Source organism: Giraffa tippelskirchi, chromosome 3 (genome assembly GCF_054371585.1).
Source record: "Giraffa tippelskirchi isolate mGirTip1 chromosome 3, T2T-mGirTip1v1.2.pri, whole genome shotgun sequence".
In the NCBI taxonomy this organism is placed as follows: Eukaryota; Metazoa; Chordata; class Mammalia; order Artiodactyla; family Giraffidae; genus Giraffa; species Giraffa tippelskirchi.
This window is the reverse complement of record NC_137277.1, coordinates 22,136,358-22,155,863: the sequence shown is the minus strand read 5'-3', so window position 1 is coordinate 22,155,863 and position 19,506 is coordinate 22,136,358. Positions and strand designations below refer to the sequence as shown.

Here is a 19,506-nt window from a genome sequence, read left to right as displayed (position 1 = left end):
ACTCTTTGGTATCTTATGCCCTTATGTGTCCTCGTTTAGGAATTATCACAGTTTAAAACCTAATGATAGGGCTTCCCTGGTGGTTCAGTGATAAAGAATCCGCATGCCAGTGCAGAAGACACAGGATCCATCTCTGATCTGGGAAGATCCCATGTGCCTCAGAACAACTAAGCTGATGGGCCACATCTGTTGAGCCTTGTCACAGTCGGAGAGCCATAACTACTGAAGCCCAGGAGCCCTAGAGCCTGTGCGCAGTAACAAGAGAAGCTTCCATAATGAGAAACCCGTGCAGTGCAACTAGAGTAGCCCCCACTCTCTCCAACTAAAGACCCAGTACAGCCAAAATAAATAAATACGATTAGTTTTAAAAAAAAGAACTAATGGTTTTGAAGCAAGAATTCTCTTCGTTTTTAGAGAGCTTCTCTTCCCGTTTCAGTTTTCTGGTAGTTTATTCACCTCACCCTATGAATTGAGATCAAGGAGATCACAGACATCAAATTCAAAATTCCAGCCTTTTGAGGGAGAAAAGCATGTTTACTTAGTCTGAAGCAGTGAAATCCTAGATTTTGGATTTCAGTGCTGTAAAGTTTTCAGGAAAAAAAAAGTGTAGGGAACTGATGTAGGATTGCCAGCTTTTTATTTTGCCAAGTAAGGACATTAAAAAAATACCACTGCCAATTGCTGTTTACTATCACCATCATTTTAGAAAGGTACATTTCAACATATGCAAAACAGGAAGTATGTGATCTCTGAGTAAGTGACAGTATTAAGCCACGCTGCCTTAAATTTTGGCTTCGCTGATGGCTCAGACAGTATAGAATCAGCCTGCAATGCGGGAGACCTAGGTTCGATCCCTGGGTTGGGAAGATCCCCTGGAGGAGGGCATGGCAACCCACTTGAGTATTCTTTCCTGGAGAATTCTCATGGAGAGAGGAGCCTGGCGTTAAATTTACATGGGTGCATTTGTTATTTGTAGACGTATTTATTTATCTTTGCTTGCACTGGCTCTTCATTGCTGTGTACAGGCTTTCTCTAGTTGTGATGAGTGGGGGCTACTCTTTCTTGAGACGCTTGGGCTTATTGCAGTGGCTTCTCTTGTGGTGCATACCCTCAGTTGCTCTGAGACATGTGGAATTTTCCTGGACCAGGGATCGAACTTGAGTCCCCTCCATTAGCAGGTGGTTTCTCATCCACTGTACCACCAGGGAAGTCCTATTTGTAGACTTTTAAATAATGGCCATTCTGACTGGTTTGAGGTGGTACTCCATTATAATTTGATTTGTATTTTTCTAATAATTCAGCTAAGTAGTTTTGAATACTGAAAATCTAAAATAGTATTTCACATAACATGAAAATGTATGAAATTCGAACTTCAGTGTCCATAAATAAAACTTTGTAACATGGTAGGAATGTGATCACTGCTTGCAGTATTCACACCAGAGCCTTTACTTTCAAACAGTGAATCTGCAACCTGTCATTCCCTCTAAATCTCCATACCACTGGTACCTTAACCACTCACCATTAGCCACCTACGTTCATTTACACTATCTTTTGTGCTGCAACAGCAGAGTTGAATAGTGCAAGAGACTCCACAGCTGTCAAAGCCTAAAATATTTACTATCTGGCTCTCAAGTAATAGGTCCTGATATAGACACCAGTGTAGTGTTTTCAGACTTAAGGTGCATCAGAATCATCTGGTGGACTTGTTAAAACACATACTGCTCAACCCCACCCAGAGTTCCTGATTCACTAGGTCTAGAGTGGGACCCAAGAATTTGCATTTCGAACAAGTTCCCAAGTGATGCCAGTCCAGGAGATTTGGTCTTGTTGTTCAGTCACTCAGTTTTGTCAGACTCTTTGCAACCCCATGGATTGCAGCACGCCAGGCTTCCCTGTCCTTCACTATCTCTCTGTTTGCTCGAACTCACATCCATTGAGTCGATGATGCCATCCAACCATCTCATCCTCTGTCACTCCCTTCTCCTCCTGCCCCCCATCTTTCCCAGCATCAGGGTCTTCTCCAATGAGTCACTTCTTCGAATCAGGTGGCCAGCATATTGGAGCTTCAGCATCAGTCCCTCCAGTGAATAGTCAAGGTTGATTTCCTTTAGAATCGACTGGTTTGATCTTCTTGCTGTCGAAGGAATTCTCAAGAGTCTTCTCCAGAACCACAGTTCAAAAGCATCAATTGTTTGGTGCTCAGCCTTCCTTATGGCCCACCTCTCACATCTGTACATGACTACTGGGAAAAGCATAGCTTTGACTAATAACGGGACTTTGTTGGAGAATTCCATGGACAGAGGAGCCTAGTGGGCTGCAGTCCATTGGTCACAAAGAGTTGGACGTGACTGAGTGACTAACATTTGGTCTAATGAGGAAGAAAACAGGGAATTTGTTCATGAAACAAATCCTGGCCTTAGAAATCAACCACAAAGTCCTCCTTCTCTCTGACGCCCTCCTCACTGTTTCTACTGATTACAAAGAAAGGGAAAGTTTATAGTCACTCAGTTGTGTCCGACTCTTTGTGACCCCATGGACTGTAGCCCACCAGGCTCCTCTCTCCACAGGATTTTCCAGGCAAGAGTACTGGAGTGGATTGCCATTTCCTTCTCCAACTGATTACAAAGTTCTGTAAATTAATAATGCGAAAACTAGATTCTCAAGCCTTAGATTAACCATTTATCATCTCTCACTTGAACTAATAGCCTGTAAGTTGGTCTCTTGCCTTCAGTACAAACATATACTAGCTTTCAAAAACACAAATCTGACTATTCCACATTTTGCTGGAAATCTTTCAGTGTTTCACCTTGGCTGATAAATCAGTTGTCTCAAGTCCCTCAGAGAGTGATTGGCTCCAAAATCCTGCTCAGGATACCAAAATCCTCGAATGCTCAAGTCTCTTATATAAAATGGTATATATTTGCATATAGCCTATGCATATCCTCTAAGTCATCTCTAGGTTACTTACAGTACCTAACACAATGCAAATGCTATGTAAATCATTGTTGGGCTTGTAGCAATTCAAGTTTTGCTTCTTGGGACTTTCTGGAATTTTTGTTCCTGAATATTTTCAATTTGCAGTTGGTTGAACCCACAGATGTGGAAACTGTGCATGTGGAGGGTGGACTGTATCCATTTTTTAACTGGGCCTTCAGACCTCAATAATCTGGTCTCAATACACCTCGCCTGTTTTATCCCCTGTACTCCCCAGTATCCAAGCTAAAGTCCAGTTGACTTCTCCACTTACTCCAATACATCCTTTTATCCCAGGTATCTGCAATGTTCTCAACTCTGTCTGAAATGTCCTCCTATGGCCTCAGCCTTTAAGACCCACTTCAGTTGTCACTTCCTCAGTTCCCTCCAGATATTATGTTCTATCTTCTCTGTGCTTCTAGACAACACTTTTCTTCCCTAGGTTTCACTATTTACACCCTATTAATAAGGCTGTCACTCTCAACCAAGCTAAAGGTCAAAGGTAGATGCTTTCTCTTAATATATCTAAACACCTCATTTACTCACTCAGTGAATACTTATTAACTGTCTACTTTAGGCCAGATATAGTTCTACGGGCTAAGGATACAACAGAGAAAGAAAACACAAAGCTCACATTCTAGTGGAAGAGGACAATAAACACAATAAATTACATGTTAGATAGTAATAAGTATATGAAAAAACTAAAGCAGGAAAGGCCTGGGAAGGAATTTAGAAGAGGTTGTGGGTTTACATAAGATAGCCAGAAAAGAAGGCTTGATGAAAAGATATTTAATAAAGAACTGAAGCAATGAATAGGAAGGTACGTGAATATCTGAAGAAACAGTGACACAGGTGGAGAGAACAGCAAGTGAAAGGACCCGAGCAGACCCATGCTGGGTGTGTTTGAAGGACAGCAAAGAGGTGAGTGTGGCAGGAAGGGACTGAATAAGGGGGAGAGTAGTAGGAGTCAAAGTCATCTGTACTTGGGGCCAGATTCTAAAAACCAAAAGGACAAATTTGGTTTTACTCCAATTAAGATGGGAAGTCATGAGAAAGAACATGTTTTCATATTGGGTTCACTGTGGCTGCTGTGTTGAGAACAGACTTCAGTGGGGGAAGGCAAAGGTTGAAACTGAGGGGCTAGTTACAAAGTTACTGCAATAAAAAAAGGTGAGATACAATTATGGCTTAGATTATGGCTCAAGGTGGAAGTTGTGGAAATGTTGCAAAAGTGTATGTTTCTGGATCTACATATCGAAGGGCAATGGGATTCAAGACTGACTGGATATGAAGTGAGAGAGAGAGGAAGGCTATAGAAGCAGGATTTGGGTGAGGCAAATTCAGGAGTGTGATTTTAGACACAGTTTGAAATGCCTATTAGACGTCGAAGTGGATATGTTTCCTAGGCATCTGAATATATGATTTTGGAGGGAGGGAATGAGCCTAGGAAGAAGATCTACATTTAGGAGTTGCCAGTATAGAGACTCGAGTTTGATCCCTGGGTCGGGAAGATCCCCTGAAGTAGGAAATGGCAACCCACTCCAGTATTCTTGCCTGAAAAATTCCCTGGACAGAGGAGCCTAGCAGGCTATATATAGTCCTTGGGATTGCAGAGTTGGACATGACTGAGCACGTGAGCAGTGTAGAGATGGTATTGAAGGTCTTGACACTGGAAAAGATCACTATATTCTATATGCCTCTTGCCACACATGGCCTCCACTTCACTTTGCAGATCTGAGGCCATATAGTCTGGTAGAAGAGGGCTGTGGCTCCCTTGTCTTCTTAGCACATTCCCATCCATTTGTTTCAAGTCTGCAGTGCTTCATGCTCTGAGCTCACAGGGCAGAGACACAGTTTCAATTAGAGATTTTCACATGAAGCCAAATAATGTTAGTCATCTCCATATAGATTGGAAAAAAAAATCCCACCTTAACAGAAAAGAAAAATCAATCAAAACTATTTAAAAGTTTTTCCAGGAGAAATTCTGTGAGGACTTGTTGGCTAAAGCTGCCTGAAAGGACAGACAGATACAAAATGAACACAGAGAGGACAAAGTGCTCAGCATACGTTAATACCCTAAAGTATTTCTATTCTCCGTAAAGGTAAAGATCCCTGCTGAGATTTCCTTTGCCTCAGTCCTTCATGAACACCCCCAGAAGACGCTAGAAGTGACTTAAGAAGTCTGGGGAGATGGCCGTTGGGAAAGAACTGTTAGTAGTTGGCAATACTTCATTCCAGGGAGGTGGTGGCAACAACTCCCTAGGCAGCAGACATCATGGATTTTCCCCCCTCTGGGTACCAGAGGTCCCCTCCGTTTCTGGTCTGGGTCCCTCAGAGACAAAGAACTTCATTCTCTCCCATACAAGTGTGGGGTTGCTGGGGAGCGCAGGGGTGGAGAGGTTAGAATTCTATGCCCAGGAAACACCCACAAGCTCAAAGAGGAGCCTGCATCCTAACTCTGGTCCAGGCGGCGCGCGGGGCCGCGGGGCCCCTCCGGGTGAGGGCCAGGCCTGTTGCCAACGTGCCCGGAAAAGGCTTCGCCCAGCGCAGGCCGGGTACATGGAGCGCTCGATACACTTCCATGGAGGGCGCATCTGCCTCCCGAAGCCCCCTTCCTTCCTCTCAACTCCATTCTCTCGCGCTTCTCTCTCTCCGGGAGCCTCAGCATTCGCCTTCAGCCCGTCGCCGCCCTCGCCCTTTCTTCCCTCCTCCAGACCCTCCCCCGGCTCGGCTCGCCCCTCCTCCGGCAGCCCACCTTCACCCCGCCGCTCCGCGGGTTCCTCGGTCCTCGCCCCTTATCCCCGGCCTCCCCTCGCCGGCCCCCCGCGCCCGGGGCCCCCGCGGCCCCCTGTCCGCCCTCCTCCAGGCGACAGCGGCCCCTTTCACAATAGCGCGGCCCGCCTCCCTCCTCTCTGCTCCCGGTTCACTCCCGCCCGCTTCTCTCCCGGCGCATGCGCCCTCCGGTCGGCGGCGGCTGCGGCTGTGGCGGCTCCGAGCGGCTCCGTTTTTTTAAAGGGAAACGCTGAGGCGTCTGGGGTGACTGTGGGGGAGGGGGACCCCGAGTCCGGAGACCCCCGGGTGAGGCGACAGACCCTCTCCCGTAGTAGGAGGGCTTTGGGCGGACCCATCCCTCCCACCCCCTCCTGAGGATGAGGGGGGGGGAAATGGAGGCTCGGGGCGGCTGAGGCGAACTCCGGGGCGGGGGGCCGGGGCGGGGAAGGGGGGGGTGTGGGGTGGGGAGACGAGGCGGGCCCGGCCGGGCCAGGGGGGGCCGAAGCGAGCTCCGGGGATGAGCTCGGGGGCGGCTGGGTGCGAGCTTCTGCCTCTCAGGCGAAGGCGGCGGCGGCGGCAGCAGAGGCGGCGGCGAGGCCCCTATGGGCCGGCGGCGGGCCTCAGCCGCGGCCTCCACTTCTCCGCACGCCGGCGGGATGGCGCCCGGGCCCCGGAGGAGCCGCGCTAGCCGAGGCCTGCTGCCGCGCTGCTGAGGCGAGCCCGCCAAACTCCCCTCCCCCTCCTCCGTCCTCGACCCCCCGCACCTCACCCCTTCCCTACCCCCTCCTCCGTCTCGGTCCCCGACGCTGCTCCGGACCACTATGACCATGAGATCCGCAGTGTTCAAGGCGGCCGCGGCCCCTGCCGGCGGCAACCCTGAGCAGCGACTGGACTACGAGCGGGCTGCGGCGCTGGGCGGGCCCGAGGACGAACCTGGGGCGGCCGAAGCCCACTTCCTCCCCCGGCACCGTAAGCTCAAGGAGCCGGGGCCCCCGCTGGCCTCTTCCCAGGGCGGGAGCCCCGCGCCCTCACCGGCCGGCTGCGGCGGCAAGGGCCGGGGCTTGTTACTCCCGGCCGGGGCGGCCCCCGGGCAGCAGGAAGAGAGCTGGGGCGGCTCGGTGCCCTTGCCCTGTCCACCCCCGGCCACCAAACAAGCTGGCATTGGGGGGGAGCCAGCGGCAGCCGGAGCCGGCTGCAGTCCCCGACCCAAGTATCAGGCGGTGCTGCCCATTCAGACGGGCTCTCTCGTGGCGGCGGCCAAAGAGCCTACGCCCTGGGCTGGGGACAAGGGTGGGGCGGCTCCCCCAGCTGCCACCGCCTCGGACCCAGCGGGACCCCCACCACTACCTCTGCCCGGGCCGCCACCCCTCGCGCCTACCGCCGCCGCCGGGACCCTGGCGGCCAGCGAGGGCCGATGGAAGAGTATGAGGAAGAGCCCTCTCGGGGGTGGCGGCGGCTCTGGAGCCTCCAGTCAGGCCGCCTGCCTCAAACAGATCCTTCTGCTGCAATTGGACCTCATCGAACAGCAGCAGCAGCAGCTGCAGGCCAAGGAAAAGGAGATCGAGGAGCTGAAGTCAGAGAGAGACACGGTACGGGAAGGGTTAATCTGCGTTCGGGACGAGGAGCGAGTTGTGCGCATGCTCGGGGGAAGGGGGCTGTAGGAGGTTAAGGTATCCCTGAGTTAGGGGTAAGGAGGTCGGCCACCAGCAAAGGAGTCTTCTCAGTTGCTGGGTCCTTGGGAGCCAGGCTCACAGACACGTTGGGTTAGAGGGAAGGGTTAAAGGGCAGCCTCCCAGGGGGAGGGGGAGGGGAGGTCTCAGGTGCCAAAGGGTTAATTTAAAATGACAGCCCCAGACTTGTGGGAAAGATGTTGAGTGAGAAAAGACCAGATTTGTGAGGGGTTGAAAAATGAAAAGGTGGGCTGCATATGTGGTTGCTTTATGGAAGGGGTTAAATTAAAGAGCTTTGCGTTAGAAATGCATTCTGGAGGAGAGGGCCATAGCAGCTGTTGCTCTAAGCACTGCTGTAGCATCTTTATCTAGATAGAGTAGTAGGCCTTTTCATTGGTAGAGGGGTTGAGGTGACTCACAGTGGAATCCTGTTTTAGGTTTTTAAAATAATATTAGGAGAATCATCACCCTTGATTTCAGACAGTTTTTTGTTTTTTTTTTAATAGGAATCTGAGTTATAAAACATGACCTACTGACCAGCTCCCTTGTATAAGCATGGTGTTTAGAAACTGGAAGGCTTTTAAGGCATCAGGGGAAATTAAGCTTATTAAATGTATTAAGTAGACCAAAATTTTTTCCCCTATATTAGAATCTTAAGGTGTAGGGAAGTCATTTATTATTTCTTTGTACTTCTGAGGAGCATGACTATATAGGCTTGTTTTATTTTATTTTATTACCTTTGCAGCAGTAGTTAAGGGCACCTGATGTGTTAAAACATACTCCAGATATCAGGAAAGCTGTGGTGGTGGTATATTATAGTGCTAGCATACCTTACAGCTGCCTAAAAATAAACATGGTTTCTACAATTGTTGTGTTCAGGCTGCAGCAGTCTCTGTCTCTCTCTCCTCTCTCTCCCTCCCTCTCTCTCTCTGGCGTTGTGTGCGCCAAGGGCTGAGCAAGGGAGCAGAGGGCTATTCATTTTGTTTGCTTTCCAAATGAATCTCTTCAGGCAGCAACTGTTTTATTAGAGAATGCATTCTGCAAGGTGGAATGGGAGCTGGGGCCGGTCTCATTAAAATATTTCATGGTGTTGATTTGTGGAAGTTACTCAATATGGAGGTGGCACTGCTCAGCTACTGTACTGCAGTCTAGGGGTGTGATGGTACTGTAATTACAACACATCATGTCCTGACTTGAGGGGGGGAGTCGGGAAGAGGACAACCAGTGAAGGAGAAGAAATCAAGGAAATGTCATCCACAAACAAACGTGTTAAAGTAATGTTAAGGCTGTGAATAAAAACAGAAAGAGATGAAATGAGAGTGTGGCTGACAGGGGGCTCTCTGCTGATTGTGGTTTCTGCTCAGTTCCTGAGGTAATGGCCCTTTTGCAGATTTTCCTAGGCAGGAAAAGTGGGGTGAGTTAAGGATAGAGTGTCAGTCTGAACTTGGCATTCACTGCCTCTGTTGTGTATTGCAGTCTTAGTGTTGCTTAAGCTTGTTTCTCTTATTCCAGTTGTTATTTGAAATCTGTTATCGTGAAATCTGTGCAGCTAAGTGGATGTAATGAAGTCAACATTAATATCATTGTCTAACCCAAATAAAATTCTTGTTATAGAGTATAAGTAGTGCAATTGGCATCTTTTCTCAGAACATTTTAATGTGAAATTTTCAATGATAATAGACTTCCATTTTGTGTTTGATCATGTGGCCTCCCTTTAATTATTAGAGTCAAAAGACTTTTCAGTATTTAAATAAATAGGTATAAGTTTTTCTGTTATCTCAAATGCAAAGCAATATGCATATTTGATGATTGATGGGACTTATGGGTACTGGTTCTTTTTATAAGTCTTCCAAATTGAGTGTTCACAGTTTAGATGACACCTCCCCACCCCACCGTACCCCCTTTCAAATAACATTGTAATCCCTAGTGGCACTGTGATTATGTGAGCTTTTAATTCTGTCTCAATGTACTGTCTGGACTTTGCCCTTTTGTGTAGCATTTTTGAGTGGAAGTAGAGAGCATAGTGTTTGGAGAACTTCAGGGCCTCCTAAAAGAACATTAAGGTTAATTCTGGAAACTCCCAAACTGACTTGGAGCCGCATGTTAGCAGTAGCAGAGACTGTGCCATTTAAAAGGCATGTTGTGGCCTCTCCCGATGAAGAGGATTTTTTTTTCAGAAGAATGAACTACAAATCCCCCCATGTCCCTCCTCAACTACGTTAGCTCCTAAAATTAACCAGTGCACCTTGTCTTCTCTATTGTGATTAAGAAAATCTATTCAGATTATGTCTGCCTGTTAAAAATAAGTTGAATTGCTGTGGCTCATGGAAAGAGAGAAGACCAGACTGATTCCAGAATGGGGATCAGTACCTGTGTTTAATTTTTCTGTTTTTTAAGTCTGCATTTTGCCACTCTCTTTTTTAGCTCCTTGCTCGGATTGAACGTATGGAAAGGCGGATGCAGCTGGTAAAGAAGGATAACGAGAAAGAAAGGCACAAGCTGTTTCAGGGCTATGAAACTGAAGAAAGAGAGGAAACGGAGCTATCGGAGAAAATTAAACTGGAGTGCCAGCCGGAGCTTTCTGAGACAACCCAGACTCTGCCTCCCAAGCCTTTCTCCTGTGGGCGGAGTGGAAAGGGACACAAAAGGTGTGCTGATAACTTTGTTACTGTCTGGACTTGAGGTCACTTGTTTGCAGTGACTGAGAGTAAGGAATGAGGACTTATCAATTAGTTTTAATACAACTGTATCTTGAATCAAGAGGTCTTCTGTACTGAGAAACTGAAACATCCTTGTATGGGCTGTAAAAGTCTGTTAGGAACATTTTGGTCACAGTAGTAATTACAGAATGCAGTATACATCATAAAGAGAATGGGCAGCAAATGTGACACCTGAATTTCTTAAAACTATAGCCCTTCACTCCAAGTTAGGAAGTGTTAAATTCCTTCATTGCGTTAGGCACTGATAGATGTTAAAAATGTAAGCTCTAAGAAAAAAAAGTAAGCTCTAACTGTCCTTGGACTCGAAGAGATTAGTCTAGCTATAAGGATAGCATAAATTTTGAAAACTCAGAATTCAACTGCAATAAAATATGAAAATGGATAACAGTGATACAGACTATTCAGAGATTAATTATCGTGTGTTAGAATAGTGAAAGTTTAAGGAGGAAATGGATCTTGAAAAAGTATAGAACTTAGGTTGGTAAAAAGGAAAGGAGATGACATTGTGTGTGTGTGTGTGTAGACTGGTGGGAGAAAGAGAATCAGAAGATAGAAAGAAAAAATGATTGTAATGAACATGGTATAGAAATAGGGGGATGGGATAAGACTGGCGTCTGGTTGACAGGAAGAAATACACCACAGAGTGAGGCATCTGATGTTAGCTAAAGGATCTTGAATAAATTTAGTAGTCAGTAGAATAGTAGTAGAGGTTCTTAAGCATGGAAACTCACTTATTCAACAAACGTTTACTAAGGGCTTATTACACATACTGTTAAGCATGACGCTGTTGCTGCTCATGACAGCCAAGTGAATCCAGATATTTAGATACTTGCTGGTCATTTTGGAGCAAGCTTGCCCGAAATGTAATCAAATCAGATTTTATTCAAGAGTCAATAAAATTCTATAATGTTTTCTTCCCTATCTAATAGGAAATCCCCATTTGGAAGTACAGAAAGAAAGATTCCTGTTAAAAAGCTGGCTCCTGAATTTTCAAAAGTCAAAACAAAAACTCCTAAGCACTCTCCTGTTAAAGAGGAACCCTGTGGTTCCTTATCTGAAACTGTTTGTAAACGTGAATTGAGGAGCCAAGAAACTCCAGAAAAACCCCGGTCTTCAGTGGACACCCCGCCAAGACTCTCAACTCCCCAGAAGGGACCCAGCACCCATCCCAAGGAGAAAGCCTTCTCAAGTGAGATAGAAGATTTGCCGTACCTTTCCACCACAGAAATGTATTTGTGTCGTTGGCACCAGCCTCCCCCATCACCGTTACCATTACGGGAATCCTCTCCAAAGAAGGAGGAGACTGTAGCAAGTAAGGCATAGAGAACACTTGCTCTTATACCCTAGTGGTGGCGGTCAAGCTAACAAGTGTGAAAATGCCTTTGGCATTTTTAAAAAAGTGCAATCAATAAAGCAGAGTTCTGTCAAGAATGAGTAAGTTAACAGCCAGAGACAGACACTGTGCAGGCATTGCAAATAGATGGAATTACAGCAAAATGTGCTCAATGTATTTGCCTGCTTACAACACTGGGAGATGTGTTTGCCAGTAAGTTGCTCATCACAAGAGCACCAGACTTGGGGGTGTAATCTCCGGCAACTTGCATGCCCTCTGAAAGAAGGGTTTTCTGTGCTGTGAAATGCATAGAACTTATACTTTGCCATGCACGACTGTTCCTGCAATTGATACTGTGTGAAACCTGGGAGGGTGGTCTTTGGGTGTTCTCAGGGGCCAATGGTAATTTTTGGGTTGGGGAGCCAGCTTGGGGTGGGGAATTTCACCTGGGCCTCCGCTCTTTAACTATATAAACATTTATCTGTATCTCTGTGTCCCGGTCTGGGGGGCAGGAGCAATCTGCCAAAGACCAACAGTCTTACTATATCTCACTATACTTCACAAAGGTTCTAAATGTGAAGAATTTACTTGGATTGCAGTAGCCCATTGGTTGTTCATATATTTAAATAAAATGGTCTACAAACTATTTTTCAAACAATAAGGACTATCTTGGGATATCTGAGCTGCTTGGGATGGGTGTGGGGTATGGGACCTTGGTCTTCATTCCCTTTTTGTTCTTCATGGCTTCCATACAGAGATGCTCCCCTATCTCCTACATCAACCAGTAACTGGAATGTGCCTTCAATCGTGTAATGTTAGTCTATGACAGTCACTGTGGGTGCTCCGGGGTGATGGTGGGGAAGCCTTCTTGGATAGAGTCACGGTCCTGAGTTTCTACTGATGTGTCTTGCCCTCGTAGGGCTGGGTATGGGAATCCATTCCAATAAGACAAGAGCATTCTCCAGGCTTTTGTTTGGCTGTTCTGGTGACAAAATTAAGTGGGGAAGATAGATTACTCTTCTTCATTATCTAAAATTCATTAGGCCTTACATTTGAGTACATAGATAGACCAGGACCCTGATCTAGGTTCAGGTTTTTTGTTGGTTCAGTCAGTTGAACAGGTTCATCCTTAATGGTTAACCTTCTTGCTGCCGTGGCAATGCTGTGTAACAAGAGAAACCGTGAAGCAATTTCCCATCCGGGATTGAGAAATGGCTTGGTCCGGAGCTGTTCTGTGTGACTGGCTGTTTTTGAAAACCCTTTCTGCCCTAGTACAGAAAATTCCAAACACCTCTGGTATTGTGGGTCTAGCAGTACAGAAAGAGTCTGATTGGGGGGATCCCAGTCCTTTGAGGAGCCTGAGTTGTGAATAAATGTGTGAATCCTTATTCTGGACGCCCCTATTTCAAGAGGAAGTCTCAATGGCTTGTTCTAAGGAAGCCAAAGTCTTTGTGTATGTTGTTCAGGCTGGACCAGCAAGGTAGTTTGTTTGGAGGGAGGAGGGAGCTGTTTAAGAAGACTACATGTGTAAGTTTTGAGAACACTGATCTTTTATTTGAAAAATAGGGTCAACTTTTACTCACCTGCCATGTTCTGAGTTTAAGGTTTGATATCCTTGGCCATCAACTGTTGCAGGGAAACCACCCTAAATAATGAAGAAAAGAAGTCGTCTCAGTGTAAAAAAAAAAAAAAGTGGTGGGCTTATTTTCTTTTCTTTTGTCTGTTGTTCCCTCTTCCCCTCCCCCAGAGAGAAATTCTCAAAAGAGCAACCAAAAAAAAAAAAAAAAAAATGGCTTCCTAGTGAAAACATCAGTGATGATCCTTTCCTCCATTTTGGGTATGGGCTTTTTTTCTTTTTACACTGAGATGATTCTTCTTTCCTGCATTATTTAGGGTGTCTGATGCCATCAAGTGTTGCAGGAGAAACTTCAGTCTTGGCTGGTGAGTAGAATAGGAATTATATTGACTGGGCCTGGGGTGGGGGCTGGTGGGATGGTGGATGGTTGGGAGCTGCATCCCCCATCAGTTGGATGGGGGAGAGTGAGATTCCTTGGTATGTGATTACACTATAGACTTCAAAATGACTACAAATTTCAGTTGTTTTTCAGGAACTGCAATAGCATCCATTATATGAATTGTCAGGTATTGGTTTAGGGTTTTTTGTGATCCTGTGTTTGGCAGACTGCAATGGCATTTTAGGTTCTTTCAATACCATAGCAAGGACACTGAATATGGCTTCAGGTGAGGCCATAGAATGGATTCCTATCACTTGGTAACTTTGTCTTATCTGGGGACAGACTTCTTGTCCTAGTGAATAGTAGGTTGTGTGACCTTGGATTTAAGGGTGGTTCCACCCCTCCTCCCTTTCTTTTTCTTTTGTTTTTTCTTTCCAGTTCCTTCTTGGAGGGACCACTCAGTAGAGCCTCTAAGGGACCCAAATCCTTCAGACCTTTTGGAGGTACGTACCCAAGACCTGTCAGTAGAAGGGAGTGAGAGAGAGAGAGAGAGAAATGGGGGTATAACTTGAATATGTCATAATAATTGTATGGATGGGTTAAATAGAATTCTGAAGCCAGAAGGTAACTTGAGAGATTATCAAGTCCAACTCCTTTGTTGTATAGATGAAAAAACTGAGATCTAAAATGGCTAAGTGATTTATTAAAAAATAAGGAGCTAGTGAATGTTCAAAACAGAGCTAGGTTTCATGCTAAGTAGAAAAGTTAGACATATACCACTCAGCAACAGAGTTATATATTCCAAGCTCATTTGCCTTTTGAAAGTTTGATACTTACTTTAAACTCATACCCTTATAAAGTATAGCGGTAGGGAAGGTTTGTGGCAGTCTGAAGGGTTGTTTCAGTTTTATGTGACTTTCACTTTGGAAAGTTATAGAGATGATTTTGAAATATGGAGATTCTACAAGCGTAGGAGTGGGGATAGGAGTATGTGTTTTGTTGATTTTTGTTACCAGGAGTTTCCCATGGTACTCATAGAACTCACAGACTTAGGTGGGACCTGAAGGTGAAAGAGTTTTTATTCCTGGAAGCTGGAAATGAGTATACATGTTGCACGGTGATAAATAGCTTATCAGCTGCTATTCTTTATACAGAACCTGGATGACAGTGTGTTTTCGAAGAGGCATGCAAAACTGGAGCTGGATGAGAAGAGAAGGAAAAGGTGAGGCTAGAGATGTTCACTGTGGGAACAGCTGAGCCTATAGGACTGTGACATCTCTCATCCATGCTGAGGGGAGCCCAGGAGCTCTTAATACTTTTAAATTACTGACTTCCTAATTGATTGAGTATCACAGTTTTCGAGTGATTATTGTTATAGATAAAGATGTTTGGCCTCTTTTTCTTGTGGGGAACACTAACACATGATCCAGACTGCTAGACCTAAACAGCTCTTCCCTAATCAAGCAGACAGTTCTCTTTACCCCGTACTTCCCCCCCACCCATGCCCTCACCTAGAAGTCTCAGCCAGGATCTCCCTAGCATCTGGATTATATGAGTTGCCTTTATAGAGCAGGTTTTCAGTAATATTGGGTTTGTTTGTTTTCTTTGTCTGGTTTGTTTTTCCCAGATGGGATATTCAGAGGATCAGGGAACAAAGAATTTTACAGCGACTGCAGCTCAGAATGTATAAAAAGAAAGGAATTCAGGAATCTGAGCCCGAGGTTACCTCATTTTTCCCTGAGCCAGATGATGGTAAGTTTTGTTTATCTAAGAGAGTAAGTGTTTCAGAGAAGAAAAAGGGTACAAGGCTACAGGATACAACTTGCTCTGAATGAATGTGGTATTTTGGAAGAGGTATAGTTGCTAGATATTTTCCATCTGTGTCACTAACAAGGTCCCATCTGGCTTTCTTCCATAGTTGAAAGTTTGATGATTACCCCCTTCTTGCCTGTTGTAGCATTTGGACGACCATTACCAAAACTAACTCCACAGTAAGTATAAAGTTTTTTCCCCTCCTCTCAGGTAGCGTGCAATTCACTTCCCTTTCAGACTTCATGAAAGCTTCAATATAAGGTGAAATAGTTGGCTTAGGGATAGCCATGGCTTTTTGACAGAAGTGAGGCTGCCTGGGCCACTAGCTTTTGCAATGATAAGATTCCCAAGCCAGGAATTAGGAGGATTGCTTTTTGCTTTAGAAATAGATTATTCAATCACTTTAATGGCACACCATTGCTCTGACTTTGAGGCAAGACAGACACTCCAAACTTCGGAGTTGGGAGTCAGGGCTAGGAGTGGTGAAGGGTATACTGTCTCTCTTTGACTTAGTCTCATGTCCATACTGAATTTCTTCTAGTCTTGCAGGTTGATTTCCTTATTCTTTTTTTGCCAGGAATTTTGAGCTACCCTGGTTGGATGAGCGTAGCCGATGCAGGTTGGAGATCCAGAAGAAGCAAACACCTCATCGGACGTGTAGGAAATAGCTATGCTGGCAAGAACCTTCTGTCTTCAGATAGTTGTAGCACGCCATTCCCAGAGAGTGGCAGAGACCTGTATATGTGACCTATGTCCTTATGTATGTTACCATTCGCTGAAAATGCCCTTCCATACTCCCCTGATCTTGGTTTTGTTTTCATCACTCTGATTTCACACAAACTCCTTCATTGGGCTAATTGTGAATTGTGGAGGGTGATTGGGATTTCTTTTCCCTTTTTGGGGAAATGAGTTCTCAAATCTATAGGATGGCAGACTTGGAAGCTTCAGGGGTCTGCTTCTTTACATTTGCCTATGGTTAAAAGGGTAAAAGGGCTTTCTTCATTAGACTTGTGGAAGATGAAGCAACCCCTGCCTTTAGAGTTGTGCCTGCATGGCACTCTTCTCGCCCTGTATACCCTTCCTTATAGTATGAGTATAGTGGTTTTTACCCTAAAACAAAGCAAAATTTCACCAGGAGCTTAAGGACCAGATGAGGAATAACAAGTGACGTGATGAAGCAAGTCATCTTCACAGGGTGGAAAAGATAATGGAGAGTTGGTTGATAAATATCTGAAAACACAGTTGTTTTCTTAAAACTGCTCTGTGATACAGCCGTGTGGGAAGGGATGTTTGGCTGTGATTATTTTCTTAAGTTAATGGGTAACTGAATTTCTTTCCTCACCACTCAAGAATAAAATCTTCTGAAGAGAGAATGAGGAAAGTTAGTTTGGGGCCAGTTATGGCTCTGAACAAAAGCAGCTGGTGTTTGGGAATGGCATGCCAGATCCTGTACAGATGTCTTTGTGTCACATCACTTCTTGAGTATTCCTTAGTTGGGTTTTATCCTTTTAGCTGAGCTCTTGGTGGTGGGGATTTAGGGAGGGTGGGGATGTATGTGGAAATATGTGCTTCCTCTGGCTGGCAAATGTCTACATCTTGAAACGAACAGATGTACCTAATGAGCTTCTCCAGTTCATTTTGTAAAAATAGATTTGTATATGTACCATCTTGGTTCCCCCCTCCCAACCCTCACCTTCCCCATTTTGTTAAAAAATTTCAGGACAGCACTCCAGGCCACTTTGGTCTCAGTGTAAGATCCCTGTAACTATCTGGAAGGAAAATAGAGCCAAGACCTCTGGTCTTAAATATATAGGAATTGCCTTTCTTTAGTCTTCAGGACTATTGTATGAAAACAAGTAGGGGTCTAATCTCCTAGAAGGTAGGGGCTTTTATCCTTGAAGAGAGTATGTCCCCAGATTATTAGCACTTTTAGAGGAGAAGCCAAGGTATGTAGGGTGTGTGGCCGGCCCATCAGTGGAGCATGAGAGAATGGGATACCATTGTGGGAAGGGAAGAAAAAAGTTCCTCAGGGGCCTCCCACTGCTAAAGCTTTTCGTGAGATGTTGGTCTGTGCTCCCTGAGTTTGACTTTTAAAGGAATTACTCGGGCAGCACGTGTAGTATTCTTGGATGATCTTGCTGCTCTTATTTCTCCTTTGTGTGTGTGTGTGTGGCTATGGGTTTTCATTTGTAACTCCATCTGCTTAGGAGAGTGGGCTCTCCACAAAGGAACCTGCTGTGAACTTCTTTGCAGCAAGAATGTAGAGGGAAATAGGACTTATTCCACTAGGGGCTCTCATCTCACACCTTAAGGAGAGGAAGGAGATTTCTAGAAAAACTAGGCCAGATTTTCTTTGTTCTCCATCATTTTAATATGGCAAACTGGCTTTCCTACTCTGACCTATGTTATGTTCCTTTAAAATGTGCCCAAGAAGAAAAAAGACCAGTCAGTGTCTCTTTATTTTATTCCTTGATTCCTCTCAGTTTCTTAATTTTCAGCATTTGTTGGATTCCTTTTTTTTTTTTAATTAATTTATTTTAGTTGGGGGCTAATTACTTTACAATATTGTAGTGGTTTTTGCCATACATTGACATGAATCAGCCATGGGTTTACATGTGTTCCCCATCCTGAACCCCTCTCACCTCCCTTCCTGGATTCCTTTGGATATGGGTTAGCAGATTTCACCTTTTATGTTTGTTCCTACCCAAGGGACTTCCCAGATTCTGAACTCAAGTTAGACTAAGAGGAATCCATGAGGTGCTATTTGGCCAGACTTATGTGGATTCTAATTTCCTTGGTTTTCCCTCTACCTAATATCTCTTTATTTTATTGCCCCCTCTTCTAGATCAATTCTCCTTTGATTTGGATATGTTGAAGTTTTGTTGAGAAGGAGGTTGGAGAGTAGATGAGCAAAGTTCCAAGAGCCAAAAGACAGTGTGTCAGAGTGTGGGGGGAAATTAGTCTTATTTTTCCCTACATGGGATACAACACTGTGAAATTCAATCTTCAAGTGAAGGCCCTGCCGTTCTCCTAAAACATAGTTCTTTGTTTCTTTCTTTAACAAAGTTTAAGCTAGTGTTAATAAATTAAAAAGAGAAATTGCTTGTCTGTCCACTTCAGCTTTGTTTTATGCCCATTTCATATTGTTGTCTGTGTTGTAATTCATACTTTTGATACCATTTCTGATGTGTAAAATTGGTTGTCTTGTAAATATCTTATAAAGAGTTCAATTGTAAATAAACTATTGTGGCTGTTAATTTTTGAACTTCTGCTTCAATTTATTAGATTTATTGGGAAGCATTAAACAATTTTGCTTGGATATTTTAAAGGACTAGAAAAAGAAATCCACTTTCACAAAATAGAAAAACACCATTTTCCCTTTTATATGAGATACTAACTTCCATTTGTGTATGAACACAATGTATGTTCCATCTCTCTTTGTCCTGGGTTCTTCCTTACAGATAATGGGCAACTTTAAAAAAATAAGAGATGATAGGATGCTTGATGCCTGGTGTCTAAATTAATAAAACCTCAGTTGGAAGGACCTTATAGGTCATGTAGTCTGACCCAAGTACATGATTTCGCTCTGACAACATTCCAGACAAATGAAATCCAGCTTCTTCTCTAACACTTTCATTTTCTCCAGTACAGTTTTTCCTAAACATAAGAGAATTCTTCCTCATTGACAAAATCTAACTTCTTGTAACTTGAGCCCACTGGTTCTTGCTTTGCTTTCCAGGGTGACAAAAATCAATTCCTCCTTTCCTATAGTCCCTCAAATACTGTGCTGTGGCAGTCCCAATCTTCATGGTTCACATTCAGAGCTCTTACAACTGTTCCTCAAAAGAATCTTGAATGTTTCAGTTCTCTGGATGACTGAACAATTTGCTCATGTCCATTTAAAAATTGAATGCAGACCAAACAACTGAAAGGCAAAGTGGCAGACTATCACTTTACTTATTTAGACACTAAATTTGGCAGCCTTACTATATCAATTCACTTTGTGATTGATAGGATCCTCTGGGTTTTTTTTTTTTTTTAACACTTTTAAAATCATATATCCTTCTTTTTGAGCCCAAGCAGTTGGTTTTTGGACCCATATTTACAAGTTGTCACATTTGACCACTTGCTTAACCAGTTGAGCTCAGTTTGAATCCTATCTCTGAAGGCATAATACCGTCTAGTTTCATAATATCTATAATTTGATAAGCATCAGTAGCCTTGACCATATTATTTGTAAAAGCATTACACGGGACAGAGTCCTGTGCTAT

At 44.5% G+C, this 19,506-nt stretch overlaps 1 protein-coding gene across 5 annotated transcripts; it reads left to right on the top strand.

Annotated features, from left to right (window-relative positions):
• The first annotated feature begins 6,208 nt into the window (after nt 1–6,208).
• Nucleotides 6,209–18,492, top strand: MSL1 (MSL complex subunit 1). Of its 5 annotated transcripts, none has more exons than XR_014080083.1 (10): nt 6,209–7,334; nt 9,840–10,063; nt 11,065–11,447; nt 13,362–13,409; nt 13,862–13,926; nt 14,578–14,645; nt 15,051–15,175; nt 15,342–15,414; nt 15,813–15,995; nt 18,081–18,492. XR_014080083.1 is itself a non-coding variant. In XM_081582143.1 (10 exons), the coding sequence occupies exons 3-10, from the start codon at nt 9,861–9,863 to the stop codon at nt 15,901–15,903; spliced, it is 1,056 nt and encodes a 351-aa protein (XP_081438269.1). In that variant the 5' UTR covers nt 6,209–6,714; nt 7,239–7,334; nt 9,840–9,860; the 3' UTR covers nt 15,904–18,492. The 5 variants fall into 5 exon arrangements, 3 of the variants coding, with proteins under 3 accessions (XP_081438269.1, XP_081438267.1, XP_081438268.1); XM_081582143.1 differs by having other exon boundaries at nt 6,209–6,714; nt 7,239–7,334; nt 15,813–18,492; XR_014080084.1 differs by lacking the exon at nt 13,362–13,409.
• The last annotated feature ends 1,014 nt before the right edge of the window (nt 18,493–19,506 follow it).